Source organism: Eupeodes corollae, chromosome 1 (genome assembly GCF_945859685.1).
Source record: "Eupeodes corollae chromosome 1, idEupCoro1.1, whole genome shotgun sequence".
NCBI lineage: Eukaryota > Metazoa > Arthropoda > Insecta > Diptera > Syrphidae > Eupeodes > Eupeodes corollae.
Window position 1 is genome coordinate 203,875,250 of NC_079147.1, and position 19,784 is coordinate 203,895,033.

Genomic DNA, 19,784 nt, shown 5'->3' on the forward strand with positions numbered 1-19,784 from the left:
TTGGGTTTTCTATAGAGAGCGTTTTCTTCTTACATTCTCTTTCTTGAGATGAAGATACATATGTATGTGAATCATGGTGTAAGTTAAGTACCTACACCTACCCACAACGTTCCTTAGTATATTCTTGATTCTATTTTAAGGTGTAAGGATCTGCGGGCTTTCTATAGTTCTCCTAGCCCCCTACAAAACGTTTTTTTGGAGGGTGGAAGAGAGGTACTTCAAACTTACTTCCTTCGTTTTAGAACGAAATGATTAGTTGAGTTGATGGGTAATTTAATGGAAGAATCCTGGAATCCTCGTAATGAATAATTTAAGAGTTCTTCTTAAGAATGAAAAACTGATGCTTATTTTAGAGAAAGTGAATGTAGGTTAAAAGAGGTAAAACACCCAGTGAAGGGGTATTAATTTTTTTTCTTACACTTTTATTCGAAGGTAAAGTGAAGTTTTTTTTTTAATGAAACTAAGCGATTTTTTTTTCTTGATCAAAACTTGATGGGTTTTAACCTTTCTTCGACATAAAAAGAAAACGAAGCTATTAATAATATTAGTTTTTCATTTATTTTGGCTCGAGAGGTGTTTAAGCAAATTAAATTGCTAACCTGCGATGAATTTCAATTAATTTGTATAAATAATAGTTGAAGAAGATAAACATAACAAAGAGTAAATAATTCAATACCCTTTCAAATTTAAATTAGTTTTTGGTTTCTTTTTTAGGTTAAAAATAAAATTATGCTTGAAACAAAGTTTGTTGAATGTTAAGGGACTATTTTTTTCGAAATTTCGATTTAAAAAAAATAGAAGGACTCAACAGTAGCAGAGAATTAAGGTCTAGTGACTTACAACTTTCAACCATTCATGTGTGCGAGTTATTTTAGGGAAGGGGCCTTTTTTTGCATCAGGCACTCAAGGGGTTATTAATACCCTTTATATGTTTATATTTAAACGACAATGCGAGCATTAGGAAAATAGGAAAAAAAATCTCTATACTTCACAAGGGTAAACTTATGAGCATCCATGGAAGTGCGAGTAATAGGGATGAATTGTTTGAGGGTTGGGGATCCAACTGACTAATTCAAGAGAATAATGTTTGTGGAAATATCAGTAAAACAACCAAAAGTATGATTACGTCGGTATTCGAGCTTTGTAAATGTTTAGGCTTTAATTACATCGTTTCTATAATTGTTTTTTTTGGGCACTTGAGAGCTTTTTAAATTATAGCCACCTCAGAAGAGGTTCAAAATTTGTTGTTACCGTTCGGAGAGATCCTAACTACCAAGCAGCATTTTTGGCAATCTTGAATATATATATGAATACAACTTGTATTGAATCATTAAAAAGGTATTTTCTAATGCAACTAGAAAAAATTCATCAATACCAAAAGTACGTATTTTTAAGCTCGTTGCCAAACTCTATCAAATGCTTTCAAAATATCAAGTGCAATAATCTTAGTTTTTCCAAAACAATCTAAAGATTTGTTCCACTTTTCGGTTTTTCGAATTTATTGCAACGAAAGTTATATTTGGTCAGTCAGTAAGAAACTTTTATTCTTCAAGATGGTAATAATTCAGCGTTTCCATGACCTTGGACAGAAGAGACCTGAGTGCTACTGCACAATAGTTAGAGGGGGAGGAGAATTAGCCCTTTTTTGTTTTCCAACCATTCGGAAAGAGGCCTATAAAGTAGAAATTATAGAAAGCTTACGTAGTGGTTTTATCAGCGTTAAAGAACACCTCTTTAGAACAATAGGTGATACTATCCGGGAGTTAGAATCATCTATTTTTCCTTAAGTTCTAGTACTCTAAGCAGAGACTGTATAATACATAAATTAGCACTGACAAATCTAACGTTAACTTTTTTAATTGATTATTCTCTTCTTTTTAACAGTCTTATTTATTTTAATGGTCTCGAAACCTTAACTTATAAACCATTTCTTATTTCAGTTTATTGGACTTTGTTAATACTAAATTGGAGTGATTTATGCAGCATGAACCATTTCTTTAATATGTACATATTTAACAAAGATATTTTTTTAATTTCAAAACCATTCTTCTTTGACTTTATTCCATTGATATAAGGTTATTTTAATCGAAACTGCCACGAGAACTAAAACATTGTTCCACTGATTTGGGTTACAATTTTATACAATTCCATTGCTAGATTTCTGTCAGTTAAAATTGATGGTGGCTTTCAATCAAGAATTTTTTTAATGACAGAAATTTTTAATGAAAGCTATAAACGACCAACAAAATCCAATGTTAGTTTTTTTAATAAAAACTAATGATAGCTATATCTGGCGCCTATATAACTTTTTAAAGAATTGTTCAATTTATTTAGCTAAAGTTATATTAGAATGGGCATTAATATCATGTATCATGTACTTTGACTGTGTAAAACTGAATAATTCAGTTTGATTGTTTTATCTACTCCTCCCCCTTAGCCTTCTTTAAAATACTATTTTGTGGTAATTTTGGGAGACTTTTGATGTGTTAATTAAGATGACATTTAAATTTTCTGAATTTATTATTTGGATGTTCCGGTTATATTTTTGGTATAATTCCCGACCAGATTCAATAGTTTTACTAATTTCTTATTAATATAAAACCTCCTCTTGTAAGCCATTTCTTGTTTGAGCTTATTGCACTTTGTTAATACATTGAAGTGATTTATACATCTACAAATAACCTTTTAGTATATAAGCATACATTATAAAACTCTTCTAAAAGCATTTAATTATTTCCAAGACCATCATCAAATACAGTTTTGTCAAGCTTCAATAATAATGCTAATGACCACAATCAAAACAAATTACACAAAAAATGTTCACTTAAATAGAATCCATTTACGGAATCAATATCCCCTTTATCAATATCTTAATAAATTGCATTTAATGTTAGAATCATATTTCCTTAATTAACCCGAAACTGGTCAATTTAAGAATTGACTTTCCTGTCCGGATATAAGGTAGGTAAATTAACAATAGACAAGTTCCTCAAAGTTACTGATATCATCAAATTAAGACGACAAAAAATTCCAATGTTTGCACTAATTAGAGCAAATATTTACATACTTCAAAGCGACAACAAAAATTAACAATTATGGAAGAAACTTTCTTAATGAGGTCATACCCACCTACTTTGCCCATCGCTCTATTTCAAAGCCCCATTCCCCTTATATTACACTCTTTAGAAAGGTATACCTATCCGTGCACCTAGTTGATTTGGTGGAAAGAAGATTAGACCCACAAGACGTTGAAGGTAAAAAATAATTCATTGGCTGTGACTATCATTGATGTTGTTAAAACAAACTTAAGCATTACTTACAACATCTCTTTGCCGAAGTGAGTCGAGTATAATGGCAAATATAAGGATAACCTCCATCTCCCTTTCCCTCCATCGCATCGCCTATTCTCACTCTCTTTTCGCTCTCACTTATTTATAAATGTATGTGTTCATAGCTAAGCTTCAAGTAATTAAAGTGCTATTAGGTGAAATGAGCAAAAACACGGAAAAAAGCACAATTCTCACTTAGTCAAGTCAGGCAGTTAGTTTCGTTGGGGTTAGGGCTTAGGGTGGAAATTACACCAATTAAAACGGAAATGAAATTACCCACCTGCAACCTATTTTCAACCTTACGCATTTAGATTTAGATATATACTAAAAAACAGTTCAAAAGTGATTATAAACAGACACAGACATAGACAGACAGACATAAATAGACATAACTGAAAATCCTTAATACTCGAACATATGCATTAAGTGTGAAAAAGGAGAGAAAAAAACAAAAACAGTGAAAACTGAGAAAAGTTGAAAAGCGTTGAGAATGGCAAGAAGAAGCACAAAACTATACACAAACATTTATTATTATTTGTTTTAATGTGAAATTAGCTTAAGCTTTTGCCTAACACGAGTTTATAGTGCGACGCTTGCAACACACTCCTGCATGCTTCAACAATTCACCCTGCGTAACACTCTGATGTAGAGTGTAGATGTATAATAATTAGAACATCACCATCACTCTTCCTATAGTTTAGTTTAGTTGTTAGAAGTTGTTCTTGTTCTTGTAACACGGGTAAAGGGTAAAATAGTAATGTTGAAGGGCAACGCTGTTAGCAGCTTATGCTTGAATAATCCCACCGCGCTCCGCCCGTCCGTCATGCCAATGCCGCACCACTGATACCGTGCAGCAACCGTAGAAGAAGTTTTCCCATGCTTATGAAACTATGAAATGGAAAAGGATTATTAATTGTTGGCACAGTGTTTGGTGGAAATGAGAAGTTTCACCGGAAAAACTTTCTTGATGTTCCAGAGTCACGCAAAAAATAAAAAAAAATCAGGATGTGGATTGTGGAATGAGATGGCAGTCGAAGAGATGGCTTACACCTACTCTACACCTGGAAAGTTTCCATTAATGTAAATGGTTAGTTAAAAAGGGCGGCAGAGAATGTGTGTGTGTTTGTTTTGTGTGCCATTTAGGTTTTTTTTTAATGTGTTGTCCGTGGGGAATAAGGATTTGAATTTTGTAAAATTCATCAATCGGTTCGTGTCGATTATCAGATAAGACTAATCGTGAGAAAATTACTGTAATGGTGGTGAAATGGTTTATAAATTTAATTTTATTTTATTTTATTATATTTTTTGAAACAAATAAAATATGTTCGTGTGTAGGTTCATAGGTACTCTTACAGTCAAGCAAAATAATTAAAACTACCTGTTCTTATAACAGTTAAATAATTAAACTCAATGCAGTGAGTAACAAAAAAAGAGGATAGGTTCTGGTTTTTACCAACAATCTTGTTATGTTAAAGAAATTACTCTCAAACAAATTGAGTGAGTGGTTTTTTACCATAGCAATTTAAAACAAAAAAAGTGAAAATTTAGGACCATAGCGACTTGAATTAAATTTTATATTATATATTCTAACGTGATACCAACCGAATATATTTTTTTTGAAAACATCCAATTAACGGTTTTTTATAAATCAAAGAAAAACTGAAAACAAAATAATTGTTACGAACAAAAAATAATTTTATCTCCAAAATAAGTTTGTGCAACGAAGAATTGCATTTTTAACATCTGTTACAATTTTGAGACAAATTGAATTGACAGTTTTTTGTATCAACAATTAAACAAAACTAAAATATCTTTTCAGAAATTGGAGGCTTCAAACTGATTTTGTCTCATAATAAATATAGTTTTCAAGATTCGATAAATTTTTGAGAAAAATCAACTTGACAGCTTTCTTACAACAAATAAAAACGTACAAAAAACAATACTTTAACTTGTTAAACATTTACTTTCGACTCACATATTTTTTTCAAAACTAAAAAATTAAAATCTACACAAAATTGGTAAAAACTGATGTAAGGTCCTTGATATCTCGTCAATAATAGAAGATATTGACTTCAAATTAATTTCATTCATCAAATTTGTATTTGTTTACATACGAAATAAAACTTAAAAAAAATACCTACTACAAAAATACCAAAAATCTCCTAAAAATCTCGTTAAAAAAATAGAATTTGAAATCAAACTGTTTTATTGTATGCAAAATGCTGTTGGTAATTTTTATTTTTTTAAGAATAATTCAACTGACAACTTTTTTACCAAAACACGAAAACCTACAAACTTTTAAGCAACTTTTGTATCTTTAATTTTGTTGAACTAATTTTAGACCAATTTTTAATCGTACCTTTCTACTTCTTTTCAAAATTTGGTGACGTCACCGATGCACGCAATTTTCTGCTTATTTATTAACTTCGCATAAGAAGTGATTGTTATCGTCCCGATTTATCGAATTGAAAATTTTGAGATTTTTCAACGTTTCAATATCTCAGAAATCTTAATCAAAGTTTTTAAGTACGTTAGTAATTTAAAAAAAAAAAATGTCGTCCATACCAGTAGATACACTCCGCTTCAACTGAATACGTTTAATATTTTAAAAATGCGTTTTAAATTTTGTTTACAAAATATAGCGGGTTCTTATTCCATCTGTTGGTGCTAACTGCTCCCTTAAGATGTTAAGATAAAATGCCAAGCAAAAATTATCAAAATAAAATAATTGAGAGTCTTGTTTTAGCACTATTTGTAAAGTGTTTTAAACGTCAGCTGGATAATTACAACAAAAATTTTGTGCTTGCTTATTACCGTTTTCAAGTACTGGAAAGATTAATTCAAGGATACAATGTTTTAAGTCAATCTCGATTTCTCTTTTTAAATTTTAAGGCCAATTGGTAGATCTACATGCCTAAGCACAGTTTCAAAATCTAAAATTGACTTCGTTAGACACCAAGACCCAACCGTTGCAGTAGTTAATCAGATTGATTTCAGTTTTACTAATTTAAAAACAGCAGGTCAGGTTCTTGACGGATATGGTTTTTTAGAAGAAAAACTATTTTAATTTTTTATTTCTACGATTTTATAATATAAAAAGCTTGATATGATGAACTGCCACCTTTTATAGAACAGTTAACATTTTCGTTACAACAATTATTATAGCAACTAAGTGAAATTTGTATATATATTCTAATACTTTGTACCCATAACCTTGGCCTACCAACACGATAACACGACAGAGGAGCTAAATTTGCACTTCCTTCAATGAAGGTCATCAGTTTGAATAAAGTTACCGTGGAGCGCAATTTCGTTGAACAATAGTAGGGTTCACACCGGAACTAATTTCAAAAATGATATTAAGCAAAGATTGTAATATCCATAACCAAACTGAAAAAAACTGCTTTGAGTTTAATCCAATAACAACTTCAATTTTTGTACCTATTCACATGACTCAAAAACCTATTCAGATTTTAATACTGGAAAGTTTTGCAAATGAGTGAAAGAAAAAATTGGTGGTTGTTTTTGGATGATTCTTTTAAAAATCTTTTCTTGACATCTTAAGGGAGTAGTTGCAACAACAGATGGCACAAAAAACTCGCAATATTTCAAAAAAAAAAAAAAATGTAATAAGTATTTTCAAAAATGTTTGTAAATCTTAATTTATGGTGGAGTGTATATCGACCTCAAATAAATTTTAGTATATAGGTAATAACACAGAAAGATGTAGAAATAACTCTCAAATATATTGAGTAGGTGGTTTTTTTACCATAGCAATTAAAAAAAGGTTTAAATAGTTTTGTATCCGAAATATCTTACGAATCAATAACGCTAGCGACTTCTGTGACAAATGAAATTGAAAAAAAAAAAATAGTAAATTTAAAAAAAAAATCAAGTAAACAATTAATTTCTCAACTCATGAAATATGAAAATAAATAAATATACCTCTATTATTTTACGAAAAAAAAAAAACAAAACAATACCATGAATAAATACGTTTTTGACATCTGGTTACATGTTGATAAAAATCGAATTGACAACTTAAAAAAAAAATAAAAAACAAAAATCTAAAAGAAATAAACATTACTAAAACTTGTTAAGAACTGGGTTTCGGCTCGAATACCTATTTTAAAAATGAAGATATTAGCTTCAAACTTATTATCTCCATCTTATAAATAAAATATTGTTTTCAATGTTCAGTTGGGTTTTTTTCTTAAAAAATTTAATTTACAAAAAAAACATTACTATGATAATAAATCTCGATATAATATCATGAATAAATGAAGGTGTTGACTTGAAAATGATTTCATTTGTTGTTAGCGTAAGAAAACGGTCTTAAAAAAATCCAATTGGTATATTTTATTATTTTATAAGAAAAACAAAATTTCAGGAACTGTCGCTAAATTGGTAAAAAAATATGTATTTTCTATTAAAAATGCGGGAAAGAAAAAACAGGTACTGAAATCAAAATTATTTGGTCGTAATTATGTTGAATTTTGTTGCCAACTTTAAGACACTTTTTAACAACACAAAACTGCTAAAAAATTGTTTTCGGAGAAGAACAAAATAAGATACTGACCTCGAGTTTTGTACCTCACACAGAATATTATTATTAACATTTTGTTAAAGAATTAGACAAGGCAAATTAACAGACGGGCATGGATGGGAAGTTATCAATTTGTATTATAACGAAATATTTAGTCAAATCTGTACCGTTGCTTCGATAATCTTAGCAACTACATTATTTGTTACTTTTAAATATTTGTATTATGAAAATGATACTCACAAATAAATATCTAATCACGAGGCCTCCTGTACGCAGAACAATCGTTCACAATTAACTAATATTAAAGTCAATAGCACTATCAATCACTTTTTGGATTACAAAATATAACACAAGAAAATCCATATTGAAGAAGAAAATAAATAATAAAATGTACCGGTTTATAAATTAAGCAAACAATAAAAAAACACAACAAAAGAATTAAATTTTACTTGACAGATATGGCGACGACACAAACAACCACTGACTGACTTCATTGGGCACTGATCACTGACACTTGTTGCTCTTTGGAGAAACACAAAACAAAAGCACAATGATAATAATTTCTCTCTCTCCCACACAACGTTGCCAAGTGAAAGGAATTTAAATGTCTTCGTTTCTTTATAATGTCTGGCTTTGGAGGTTATTTACTTTCTCAAAAGGGCATTTTATTTTGTAAAGGGTGATTTTTAAGCTATTATCTTTTTGGTAACACTGGTTTAAACAGCTGACGCACGTTTCATGTTTTGTTTCGGTGTCAAACATCTTTAGCTTGGTCTTTAATTTAACCATGAACAACGCTTGCAAATTATTGAATTTTGTTATCAAAATGCGTGCTCTGTTAAGAGAGTTCATCGCACGCTTTTTTGTCGAAAAGTTGTGTTCAGCGATGAAGATCATTTTTGGCTCAATGGGTAGGTACGTAAATAAGCAGAATTGCATCCAGAAGAAGTCACAGTTTGTTGCAGTTTATGGAACGTTCTTCTTCAAAGGTGATGCGAATCGTAACTGTGGATGGTGAATGCTACCGTGAGATGATATCCAATTTTGTTTGCCCAAAATGCAAGAGCTTGACTTGCATGACAAGTGGTTTTTAACAAGGCGGTGCCACATGCCGCACACCACGCGCAACAATGGATTTATTGAGAGGCGAGTTCGATGAACATTACGTTCGGGACCAATCAATTGGCCGCCTAGATCATGCGATTTACACCTTTAGACTATTTTTTATAGGGCTATGTTAAAGCTCATGTCTATACAGACATACCCACTTTAATTGACTCATGGAAGACAACATTGAAGTATTTATTCGTGAGATACCGGCTGAAATGTTGGAAAGAGTATGCTAAAATTGGACTAAGCGGATGGACCATTTAAAGCGCAGTCAAGGTCAACCATTCATTTAATAATCTTCAAATATTAAATTATATGGATCGTACTATCGATTTAAATAAAGATTTCATGCATTTTTCTTAATTGTATGTTTTTTTTTGAAAAAATTCCTATAGCTTTTAAAAAATCAACATTTATTTTAAACACATGTTGTTTTAATTCAAATTTCACAAAAACTCTGGGTTTCCAACTTTAACATATGCGCATTACGAGTGAGTTGCACAACAGTAGTTAAATGTTAGTATGTCTGGCAACGATATATTTGAGAAATAGCTTATAAAAATTACACAGAACGAAAAAAAGTCATCCTATTGACTATTTTGTTAGTCAATATGACTATTTTATGACAACTTTGGATGAAGGAATTTGAAACTTCGTTTGTCATATTGACTAATATGACAACTGCGTTAGTCAATATGACAACTTTGGTTGAAAGAAATTGAAAATACGGTTGTCGTATTGACTAAAGCGGTAGTTAATTCGACAACTGCGGTTGTCAATACGACAACTGCGGTATTCAATAATACAACTACGGTAATCAATACGAGTAGTACCCGTGGCATGATGGTTAGTGCGTTGGGCTGATCGGAGAACCGCGGTTTCATGCGGTTCAATGACGATTCCTTGGCAAATGCCATAATCGCCGAGCAAACGGGACCAAGTCCCTTGTTAGTGACGAAGGTTGAGTTTCAGCTCATTTTCAGCTCAATAAAAAACAAAAAGTCAGCAGGTATCGATGGTATATCCAACGTTGTGCTAAGACATTTACCGACGGAAGCAATTGACATTTACACCACGCTCTTCAACAATGCACTGAATAATGCATATTATCCAGTGCATTGGAAGACCGCTGTGGTTCATCCTCTCCCGAAAAAGGGAAAGGACAACTCCAACCCGTCAAATCTTCGGTCGATAAGTCTTCTTCCGAGCATCAGCAAAGTTTTCGAAAAGATCATTAATAGGGCTCTGACTAAGTGGGCTGCGGACAACAAAATTATTCCGGATAAACAGTTCGGGTTCAAGGCGGGTCATGACACAATTCATGCTGCGTCTAAACTCGTTTCTGATATCCAATGGAATAAATCAAAACAACAATGCACAGGTGCTGTCCTGGTTGATTTGGAAAAGGCCTTTGACACCGTATGGTTAGAGGGTCTTTACCTAAAACTGAGCAGGCTTTGGCATTAGCAAGCCATTGTTGTATATACTTTATGATATGCTTAACGGTAGAAAGTTTGTTGTCAAAAGTGGCAATGTAACTTCTACCACAACATTCTCAATTAAAAATGGTCTTCAACAGGGAGCGGTGAATTCGCCGATTCTCTTCAGCATTTACACCAGCGATCTGATAGGTAGTCTTACAAAGGCAATTGCGTACGCCGACGATCTAATTGCGAACAGAACGGCCCGAAAGGTTGAGGTTATTAGAATTCTCTTGCAGCGTGATTTCGACAAGATTCAGCGATATTGCGACGACTGGAAACTGAAAATAAATGTCCAGAAGTCAGAGACAATTCTGTTCCGGACTCCGTTGGCTGGGGCCACGAGGGATACGTGTAAGAATTGGCGCAAGATGGTCATCGTTGATCTTCACGGGCAGCCATTGGCGAGCAAAAGTGTAGTGAAGTACCTCGGTATCTGGTTAGATCAGTATTTATATTTCGACAGACATATAAATGCTGCTCTGACCAGGGCCAGAGGAGCCTTCGCTCTGACGAAACGACTGTTTTTTAGCAGTCGGCTTGACCCCAGAGTGAAGGTAATTTGCTACATGGCCCTCATACGGCCAATGATCGTTTATGGTTGTCCTGTGTGGTTCAACGTTGCCCCTTCCCAGATGCAGAAGTTTCGGGTGTTCGAGCGGCAGTGTTTAAGACGCTGTACCGGCTTATATCGAACAGCCGAATCCTCTTATGTGCATTACTATTCCAACGAAGTCCTATACAACGGGGCTCGAATCAACAGAATTGACAATTTCGTGATAAAACTCGTTCGAGGTCACATTGCAAGAGCTATGTCTTCGACCAACAATTTAATTTTCGGGGCGTTCTATCCGAACGACGAGTATTTTGAAAGTGCACGCTTGAGCGGGTTCATTCCACCAGAGGCATTCCTCTTTTTAGACAAATGCGGTCTGATACAGGATAGATTGGCTGTTCCGTTAATCTACCACGTCAGACGAAGAACCGTGGATAGGCGACTCCTGTACAATCGGGACGTCATGGCACAAGGTGGAGCAGAGCTCCTTCGGTTCAGTAGGGCTGTGTCCGAACGGGACCGAACTGATAGGGTGAAGCAGGAGAACCAGTTTTGGTGGCTTCAATCGGCACTTGATAGTGGGTAGTCGGAATGGGGTTTTAAGCCTTGGCCGGCTTACATACTTGTTTTATAGTTTTAGGGTTTAGTTTTAAGTAGAATAGGCATGGTGGCACAAAAAAAAAATACAAAAAAAAAATTAATTAAAAAAAAACAAAAAAAAAAAAACAAAAAAATTAAAAACAAAAAAAATCAAAGAAAACAAAAAAAAAAACAAAAAAAATCAAAGAAACAAAAAAAAACATACAAAAAAGACAGTAAAATATAAAAACAAAACACGTTAGATTTGCTGCTGTGGTTGTTCTAGTTTTAAGTAGTTTATAGGTAGAATAGGTAGTTTAAGTTAGCTTTAAGTTTTATTTAAGGACCTAATTTTAAGTAGTTTTTTAAGTAAAAATAAAAAAGGACCTTAATATTAGTTTTTTCTCATAATTTTCTAATAAATACAAAATAAATAAAATTAAAATGAAGTAAAATAGATCTTAGGGCCGAAAGGCATTAGTTTTAAGTGTTATAGTTTAACTTAGAGTGTCCGTATGGGACCATTAAGTTAGTTGTAAGTTATGGATAATTAGGCTAGTTTTATGAATTTTTGTCTAGCTTTAAGATAGGTTTAAGAATGAATTAATAAAAATGAATTTAAAAAAAAAAAAAAAAGTGCGTTGGGCTGTCATGCAAGGGGTCTTGAATTGACAAATCCTTCAAGAGTAATAATTGTCATGAAAAAGTGCTTTCTCAAATTAGCCGTTCGGATTCGGCCTTAAATTGTAGGTCCCTTCCATTCCTGACAACAGTACTCGCACACAGGAATGGTTGAGAGTTGTAAGTCACTAGGCCCTGGTTCACAACGGACTGTTGCGCCACCCCATTTGATTTTATTTGGTAATCAATACGACAACTACGGTAGTCAAAATGACAACTGCGGTAGTCAATAACAATTCTCGATAGTCAATTTTGGTTAGTCAATATGACAACCAAATTGAAGTTGTTCAATTGACAACTTTTGTTGTCATATTGACTACCCAAAATTGACATTCGAAAATTGTTCTATTGACTATTAAGAAGACAATTTTTAAAAATAAGGTTGTCATATTGACTGTTTTGGTAGTCAGTGCGTCAATTTCGCCAAATTTCTGGTTGACTATCGACGATTGTTAATATGACAACTTCTTTTCAGTGTAGATCCAAATTGTTCTGACATATAAAAAACTCAGACAAAGCTGAATTCCAAGGGAAAACTTGCACTATAAGAACCTTAAACAGTAGAGCAAACAATTTTAGAAGGCTTAAACAGTTGCAGTTTTATATAACAGAGTCAACATTTCGGAAAACCAACAGTAAAAATTGGTTCTGCATTAATTTTGAATTTCAAATATAAAATTGATAAATAAACTTCTAATGCATTTATGCATTATTTAGATCTTTATTACATTACATTACCTAATTTTTTATTTTTTAAATAAAAAATAATTTTGAATCTGTTTTTAATCTGAATAAAATAAGACCTGAATCAACACAATTTGATGCACCAATAGAATATGAAGGTGCCGTTAAGTGTTTTTGTCCAAATCCTAAAATGTCATCAAGTCCAAAATTTGTCACAAAGCCAAAATAATAAAAAAAAATCGCCAAAAACCAAAGCACTTTCACAAGAACAATAAAATCAAACATATAATTGAAAACTCGAAATCTCGGGAATTAACCTTTTTTCACATTTGTTAAGTGTAATTAATCAAATTTTTGATAGTTGGTCTTATTACATTTAAACAAAGTGAAATAAAGCCAAATTGTTATAGAAACTTTGCAAACACTTAACCTAGCACCAATCCCAAATCCTACAGTGTGCCCAAGCAAAGTGTCCCCCTTACATGGGTCACCTTAACTTCAAACATAAGTTCGTCTTACTTCTCAAAATAATTCGACCCTATTTCACTTTGTAAAAGGCTATAAGACCAATTTTAGAAAGTTGCCCAAACTACACAACAACAAAATGTTAATAACATTTGTATGGACGCTATGACAATTTTAATTTGGGCAATATGGTTTTGGTCGAAAAGACCTAAGGCCTATTAAGACACAAGTACAATTTTTTATCAAAAAAAAAATATTTAATTTTTAATTAAATTTTGATGAACTTTTATATACGATTGCCTCAAACTCAAAACATTTCGAACTCGAAATTTCAATCAAACATGACTTGTAAATGGGAAAGAAGTACAAAAATACTGTGTCCATCCGTTTGTCTGTCTATCGTCGCCGCTACAGCCGAAACGATTGGGTCGATTGAGGTCAAACTTGGAAATTAATGTTTAAAGCTAGTTGGCGTTAAGCGTTTTTTTGTTTGATTTTTCTAAGACTAAAAGTAACAAACGACAAATATTTTAGTGTAAAATCTTAAGTTCGAATTTTCTTAAAAACAAAATGGTAGATTTGTATTCAATATTCTGTAATATATTTTTGCATTGCTCCAGAAGGTTAGCCCCTTTGGAATCTTTATTTTGTTTTGTTGAGTTTTCTCAAGAACTTATGAACAGAATTCACTCGGAATTATTTCAAATTTAGTCATTTTTTTTATTGTGTAACAAAAAATAATTGATAAAGTCTTTTTCTAAATGCTTTAAAATTAGAAAAAGGTTTAAACCATTACTGAGAAATTTTCAATATGAGCTGTAAAATTGGCACATAAATTGGCGCCTAGTATTTTATACGGTATTAAGTAATTATTAGAAAACTTTATCTTATCCTATTGTTTTTATACACGGTTCGATAAATGCACATACTTATAGAAATTTAATTTGTTTTTTTTGTCTTTCTAAACAAAATCAGATATCACCCTAACTTGAGTGTATTTGTTATTTAATGTTGTTTACTTAATGAAATTATTCACAATTTTCTCTCGATTTCTCTTAAAGAATTCTCTTTGAGTTCTTCCAAAGGTTTCTCGTCATCTAATTTAGGTTCACGTTATATGGTATATAGTTCAAAGATTTGAGTACTAAGCTTAGTAAGAAATCAAACACAGAGAAGAAATACGTTCGTTTAGTTTTTGTGTTTTCATAAATTAAAATGTCGTCAAAATCTAGTAAATATGAGCTTGAAAGCCCCAAGTGGCTAAATGAAGATTTCTTTGATATGGTTTTACGAAAGTTTCTTAAAGATGACACTATTAAGGTAGCTTTATTGATGTACCATTCGAATTCAAACATACAATTTATGTTTTTTTTTTTGTACAGGTTAAAAGCTTGTCGATAGCTCCAGCAACCATAATCAACGATCACTATGGAAGTACAATGTTTCGAACTACTATTGACTACTCTGATTCAAAAAACAACAACTTTACAATTCCGTATATTGTAAAAACTGCAACAGAAGTGGAAAGTGTGAAAAAGGATATACTGAGTGATTCGTTTGTTTTCAAAACTGAAACTCGAATGTATTCGGAAACAATTCCGAAAATAGAAATGATCTTACGGAAGTACGGCGATGATACTACTATAGGGCCAAAGTAACCATAATTAAGAGAAAGGAAGACATTTTAAGAGTGAAAATTTGATTTTTTTTTTAGATTAGTCTACTCAGCTATGACACCACATGAGGTTATTATTTTAGAAGACTTGAAAACCCAAGGATTTTTTGCACTTGATGACGACTATCCAAATATTGAACAAATCAAAAGAGCCATTTCGAAAATTGCTAAGTGGCATGCTGTTAGTTATAAGCTGGCACACGAAGTAAGTGCGATATCGATAGTAAATTATTTACAGTGTAAATAAAAGCAGCTAGGCAGGCCTTTCGGTGCCGATGCTGCTGGTGGGGTGTGAGATTAAAAACTTATTGATACCAAAGTTATATAATATTATAAGTTGTAACTTATAATTCAACGGTAGTAAACTTGATTTTTTTTTTCGTTGATAAGACGATAATAATTGAAAGAAACAAATCGTTAAATTATGCTATTACATGTTTATTCCTCATCTTATATCTTAAAGGAACCCGAATCAATAACGACGTATAACGATGGAATTGCTAGTTTGAAATTGGAAAAAATCGATTTCTTTACTTCTGGCATCAAAAATTTTATTAACAATATTTTATCAACCGATGAGGAGCTCAAAAAATATATTCCATATTTTGAAGAAATCGATAAGACACTTATTGAAACTTTTTCAAACATCGGAAATGCTTACAAACGTGGTGATAGGGCTTTATTCGTTCTCAATCATGGAGATTTTCATTTTAAAAATATGATGTTAAAGCTCAAAAAATCTGGAGAGTTGGATGATCTTTTGTTAGTAAGTTCTTAATTGGAGAAAAATCTAAGAAAAAAGAATTGTATTTAAGATTTAATTTTTTCCTTAGATCGATTATCAAATGTGCTCTTATGGCCCAGCTGTGATGGACTTAACTTATGCCCTTTATTTGTTAATGGATAGTGAAACACGATGGAATAAACGTGAAGAAATTATTTATGAGTATTTCGAGGAGTTTCGAGACACATTGAAAAAAATCGAGTTTTGTGGTGAAGTACCAAAAATGATGGATTTACAAATTGATTTCATCAAATATCAAAAATATGGTATAGGGAACTTATTTTTACTTGTTACAACTTTTTTAATATATCTATTTAAATGTGTTTTTTTTAATTTTTAGAAACAATGCTTGTGGCAATTTTCCTTCCAGTTGCTCTTGCATTTCATGATAAGGACTTAAGAGTCGATGATATAATGGAATCATCGGAAACTCGAACTAAATTATATCAGCATCCGAGGGTTATGAAGGAAGTTAAGAGAATTTTACCGATGCTTTTGTATAAAGGTGCTTTAGATTGAAAAATTATAAAAATAAAAAAATATTATAAAAATCGGTGAACATCCAAAATTTCAGTAAAATCCTTCATAATGGATTTAGTGTTAAAAACAATCTACTTTATTTTTATAAACTTATGATACTCAAACTTCTATAGTACTTTGTACTTCTTCATATATATATTTGTTTAAATATTTCTCGTGGGATTGAGTAGTTCATTAAGTTACAAAAAATGTGCCGGTACGTTCGAAAACATACTTTAATGTGTCAATAAATATTTAAGCAATAAGAAAAGTGGAATCACATATCCTACCATGAATAAAATTTTCAAGTTATATGTACCCTTATATATTTTTTTTCTCAATTATCTCCGAAAAAATAGGTAGCTTATAATATGAAAAGAATATACCGACTTCTGATTTAAGTCTCGAAAAATTCAAGCCGCCAAGTTTGAAAGTGTTTCCCTATCAAAGAACATCTCCCTTCAGGAAAATCATTTTTTATTGTTTGGAAGAATAAACTATGCAAGTACATTAAATTAACCTCCTTGGCATTGTGAGGCGGCTTACGTTTGGATCGCGGCCTAGCATTAGCCAAATGGTTGACACTTGGCTGACTGGCGAAGGACACTAACAACTAAGAAAAACTCAACCTATGACAGTGGAAAACAAATCAATTTATGTGGTGGCAAGGATATTTGTTAATGTGTTGGTAGAAGTCACGGCTGTGGGTATTGGCTTGGTCTCTTGTACTCAATATCTAGAGAAGAAGTCGCCCGCCGGTGACAAACCACTACTTTCCTTGGATACTCTTTTAAAATAATAAATCTTCTTTTTCTTCTTTCCACACTAGAAACAAATTTTTAGACAGACACTTTTTCAATAATATTGAATATAAATATATTATTATTATATTAAATATAAGGCATCTAATTAAGGCCCAACCATAATAGGCATAAGCTAGCATATGCGCGCATAAGTAAACGTGCGAATACAAAGAATCTCAATACAAGTGAACATAATGGAGTCTAGCTCCGTTTCATTGAATTTTCTCAATTTCGTTAACTTAAGCAAACTTAAGCCAGTCGCTCGCCGCATAAGTAAAATTTGACATGTAGATACGTGAGCAAAATTGCATTATGGCTATCCGCAGTAATTTCACAAACTTAAATGAATTTTCGTTGGGTTTTTGACATAAGCTTATGTTTGCTTGTGCCTATTATAGTTGGGCCTTTAGGCTTGATCAAAGTCTCTTGATTTTTCGACTTTAAGGCAAGTTCAATAGTTCAGGGTACCCCGATAGATCTAAATTGATCTAAGAGTCAATTCAAAACTAAGAAAATATTTATAACAATTTATATACCCCAAAAGAACTGCACCATTAAATGTAAAAGCTCTGAAGCAACACCATTAGATGCGCCAATAGACTTTAAAGGTTAAAAAGAATTGTCTAAAAATACGATAAGTGTATTTAATTATTAATTAAATATTGCTGAACTTTTATAAGAAATTGTCTGAATAATGGGAGTTTATAAAAGATAAGTCCCCTTGTTCAATTTTTAATAACTGTAAAAATAATGAAAACTTAAAAAAAATTGGTACCATCATTTTTTTATATAAATCTTTAAATTAATGCAAAACAAGATTTAAAATTCAACTTGCGATTTATAGTGCATTTTTCAGAAATTTTGACTTTTTATGTTTTTTTTATTATAACTCACTCAATTCTATTCAACCAAAAAATAGACTTGAACATTTTTTGAGGACAATTGAGGAATTTTATAGAAAAACTTTCTTAAAAATTGTGCTACAGCATATCGAGTCCTTTCCTACAATTTATAAGCTCCAAATTTAATTGTATCGTAAACAAAGAATCTGTTGGTTCTTGAAGCCACTTATACTCTTAGTCTGCATTTGAAATTATTAATAATCATAAACCTAAGACATAACAAAGGCCTTCAATGGCTTCATGTATTACTAGAAAATTTAAATAATTTAATTTTCTTTTTTATTGAAAATGTCGCTTACGATAAAATAGTGGAAAGGGGGAAATATTTGAATCCTTCGAATGATATTGTTCGACCTTCAGCAGTTCTCTTACAAACGTATCAATGCAAGAATAGCCAAATTCCTCTAGAAATGTTACGTCACAAATTAAATTCCGAAATAATATTTAGAAAACCATATCTAAATTCCCAATGCTAGAGATAATGATGGGAAATATTTTAATTTAAACAAAAAAGTTCAATATTGTCACCACAAGGTAAATGCCGACGTTCTGAAAGCCTTCAAATGCACAAGAATGTCGAATTAAAAAATCTAGTAACACAAAATCTCAAACAAATTATAAATCCGATACTTTGCTTTTATCTTTTGAAGGAGTTAAAACGCAAAACACAGCATTATATTCAGGCTGATTCATACATTATTTTTCCAACTAAACAATAAATGTTTTTTAATAATTTAAGGGCGAAAAAACATAAGGAGTTATTTTATGTTAAATTGTGTAATGGAAGCAAACAATTATTGATTTAACTACGAGCTAGAATTAAAAGCAAGACTTTTTAAGTATCACATGACTTCTCTCTTCTTTTTCACCTAATACCTTAAAATCTGTTTTTCTTTTATACTCTTCTTGACTCTAGTTTTTTTTCGCAAATTTTAAGTTTTAACTTTCACCGTTGGAAATAAATACATTTATTCTAGAATCTAGCATTCGATTTTGAAATTGTTAAACGGGTAGTCTTATTACCAAGTTTAAGAAAACGGTCTTCTCTTTTCCAAAAGATTTCCTTTAGTGGAACTGTAAAATTAGATTGTTGAACATAGTCTTAGTTTCAATCGAACTGAAACTAACAAAAAAATCAATATAAAAGTAAGCGAATTCGGCGTAATAAGTCTTTTCGACCAAAACCATAGCTCTCAAATTCTTAAATGTCATAAAAATTGGTTAAAAAGCCCAAAAACCCCAAAGCGAATACATTTTAAATAAAAGTTCGATCAAATTGTTAGTTTTTATTTTATTAGTTATTGTAGTTATTGCATATCTATACCAGGAAAGCCTTGCAGCATGTTATTAGGTGTATTCGAAAGCAATCAGAAAATTCTTTTAAGAAAGTATCTCAGAAACCTTTCTACCTATTTTGATTTGGAATATCCCAAAGCTTGCGCACCAAACCTAGTTTAGACCGCAGTTGCTGCAAACAGTTTAATCTTCGCACTATGGTCAACGTTTTTATTTTCGAAACAACAACCCCATAATAATGTTATTGCCCTTTTTTAACTCGGATAATTTTAAATGGAAATTTTCTTTCATATTTTGGTGTGGAGGGATTAAAAGACCTAGATATTTATTTGTCCTACCGCACAATAGCAATATTTTGACCTTTTTATTTCTGA

General features: G+C 31.7%; 2 protein-coding genes across 2 annotated transcripts in view; both read left to right on the forward strand.

The window, feature by feature from the left end:
- The window catches only part of LOC129948207 (uncharacterized), a 38,446-nt gene extending 37,727 nt beyond the window's left edge, over positions 1–719 (forward strand). Inside the window, exon 5 of the mRNA XM_056059105.1 lies at positions 715–719. Within this exon, the coding sequence (XP_055915080.1) occupies positions 715–719 (5 nt within the window). The remainder of the gene's footprint in view (positions 1–714) is intronic.
- Positions 720–14,584: 13,865 nt separating this feature from the next.
- On the forward strand, positions 14,585–16,733 carry LOC129938938 (uncharacterized). The gene is made up of 6 exons (XM_056046778.1): positions 14,585–14,751; positions 14,814–15,085; positions 15,146–15,311; positions 15,570–15,872; positions 15,940–16,156; positions 16,231–16,733. The coding sequence occupies exons 1-6, from the start codon at positions 14,647–14,649 to the stop codon at positions 16,407–16,409; spliced, it is 1,242 nt and encodes a 413-aa protein (XP_055902753.1). The 5' UTR covers positions 14,585–14,646; the 3' UTR covers positions 16,410–16,733.
- Positions 16,734–19,784: the final 3,051 nt, after the last annotated feature.

Excerpts from the sequence above, each read along its gene's own strand:
- LOC129938938 (XM_056046778.1), top strand. The coding sequence starts at position 14,647 with ATGTCGTCAAAATCTAGTAAATATGAGCTTGAAAGCCCCAAGTGGCTA. Across the intron at positions 14,752-14,813 it reads TTAAAGATGACACTATTAAG|GTTAAAAGCTTGTCGATAGC; the intron begins GTAGCTTTATTG and ends TTTTTTGTACAG. Across the intron at positions 15,312-15,569 it reads GTTATAAGCTGGCACACGAA|GAACCCGAATCAATAACGAC; the intron begins GTAAGTGCGATA and ends TATATCTTAAAG.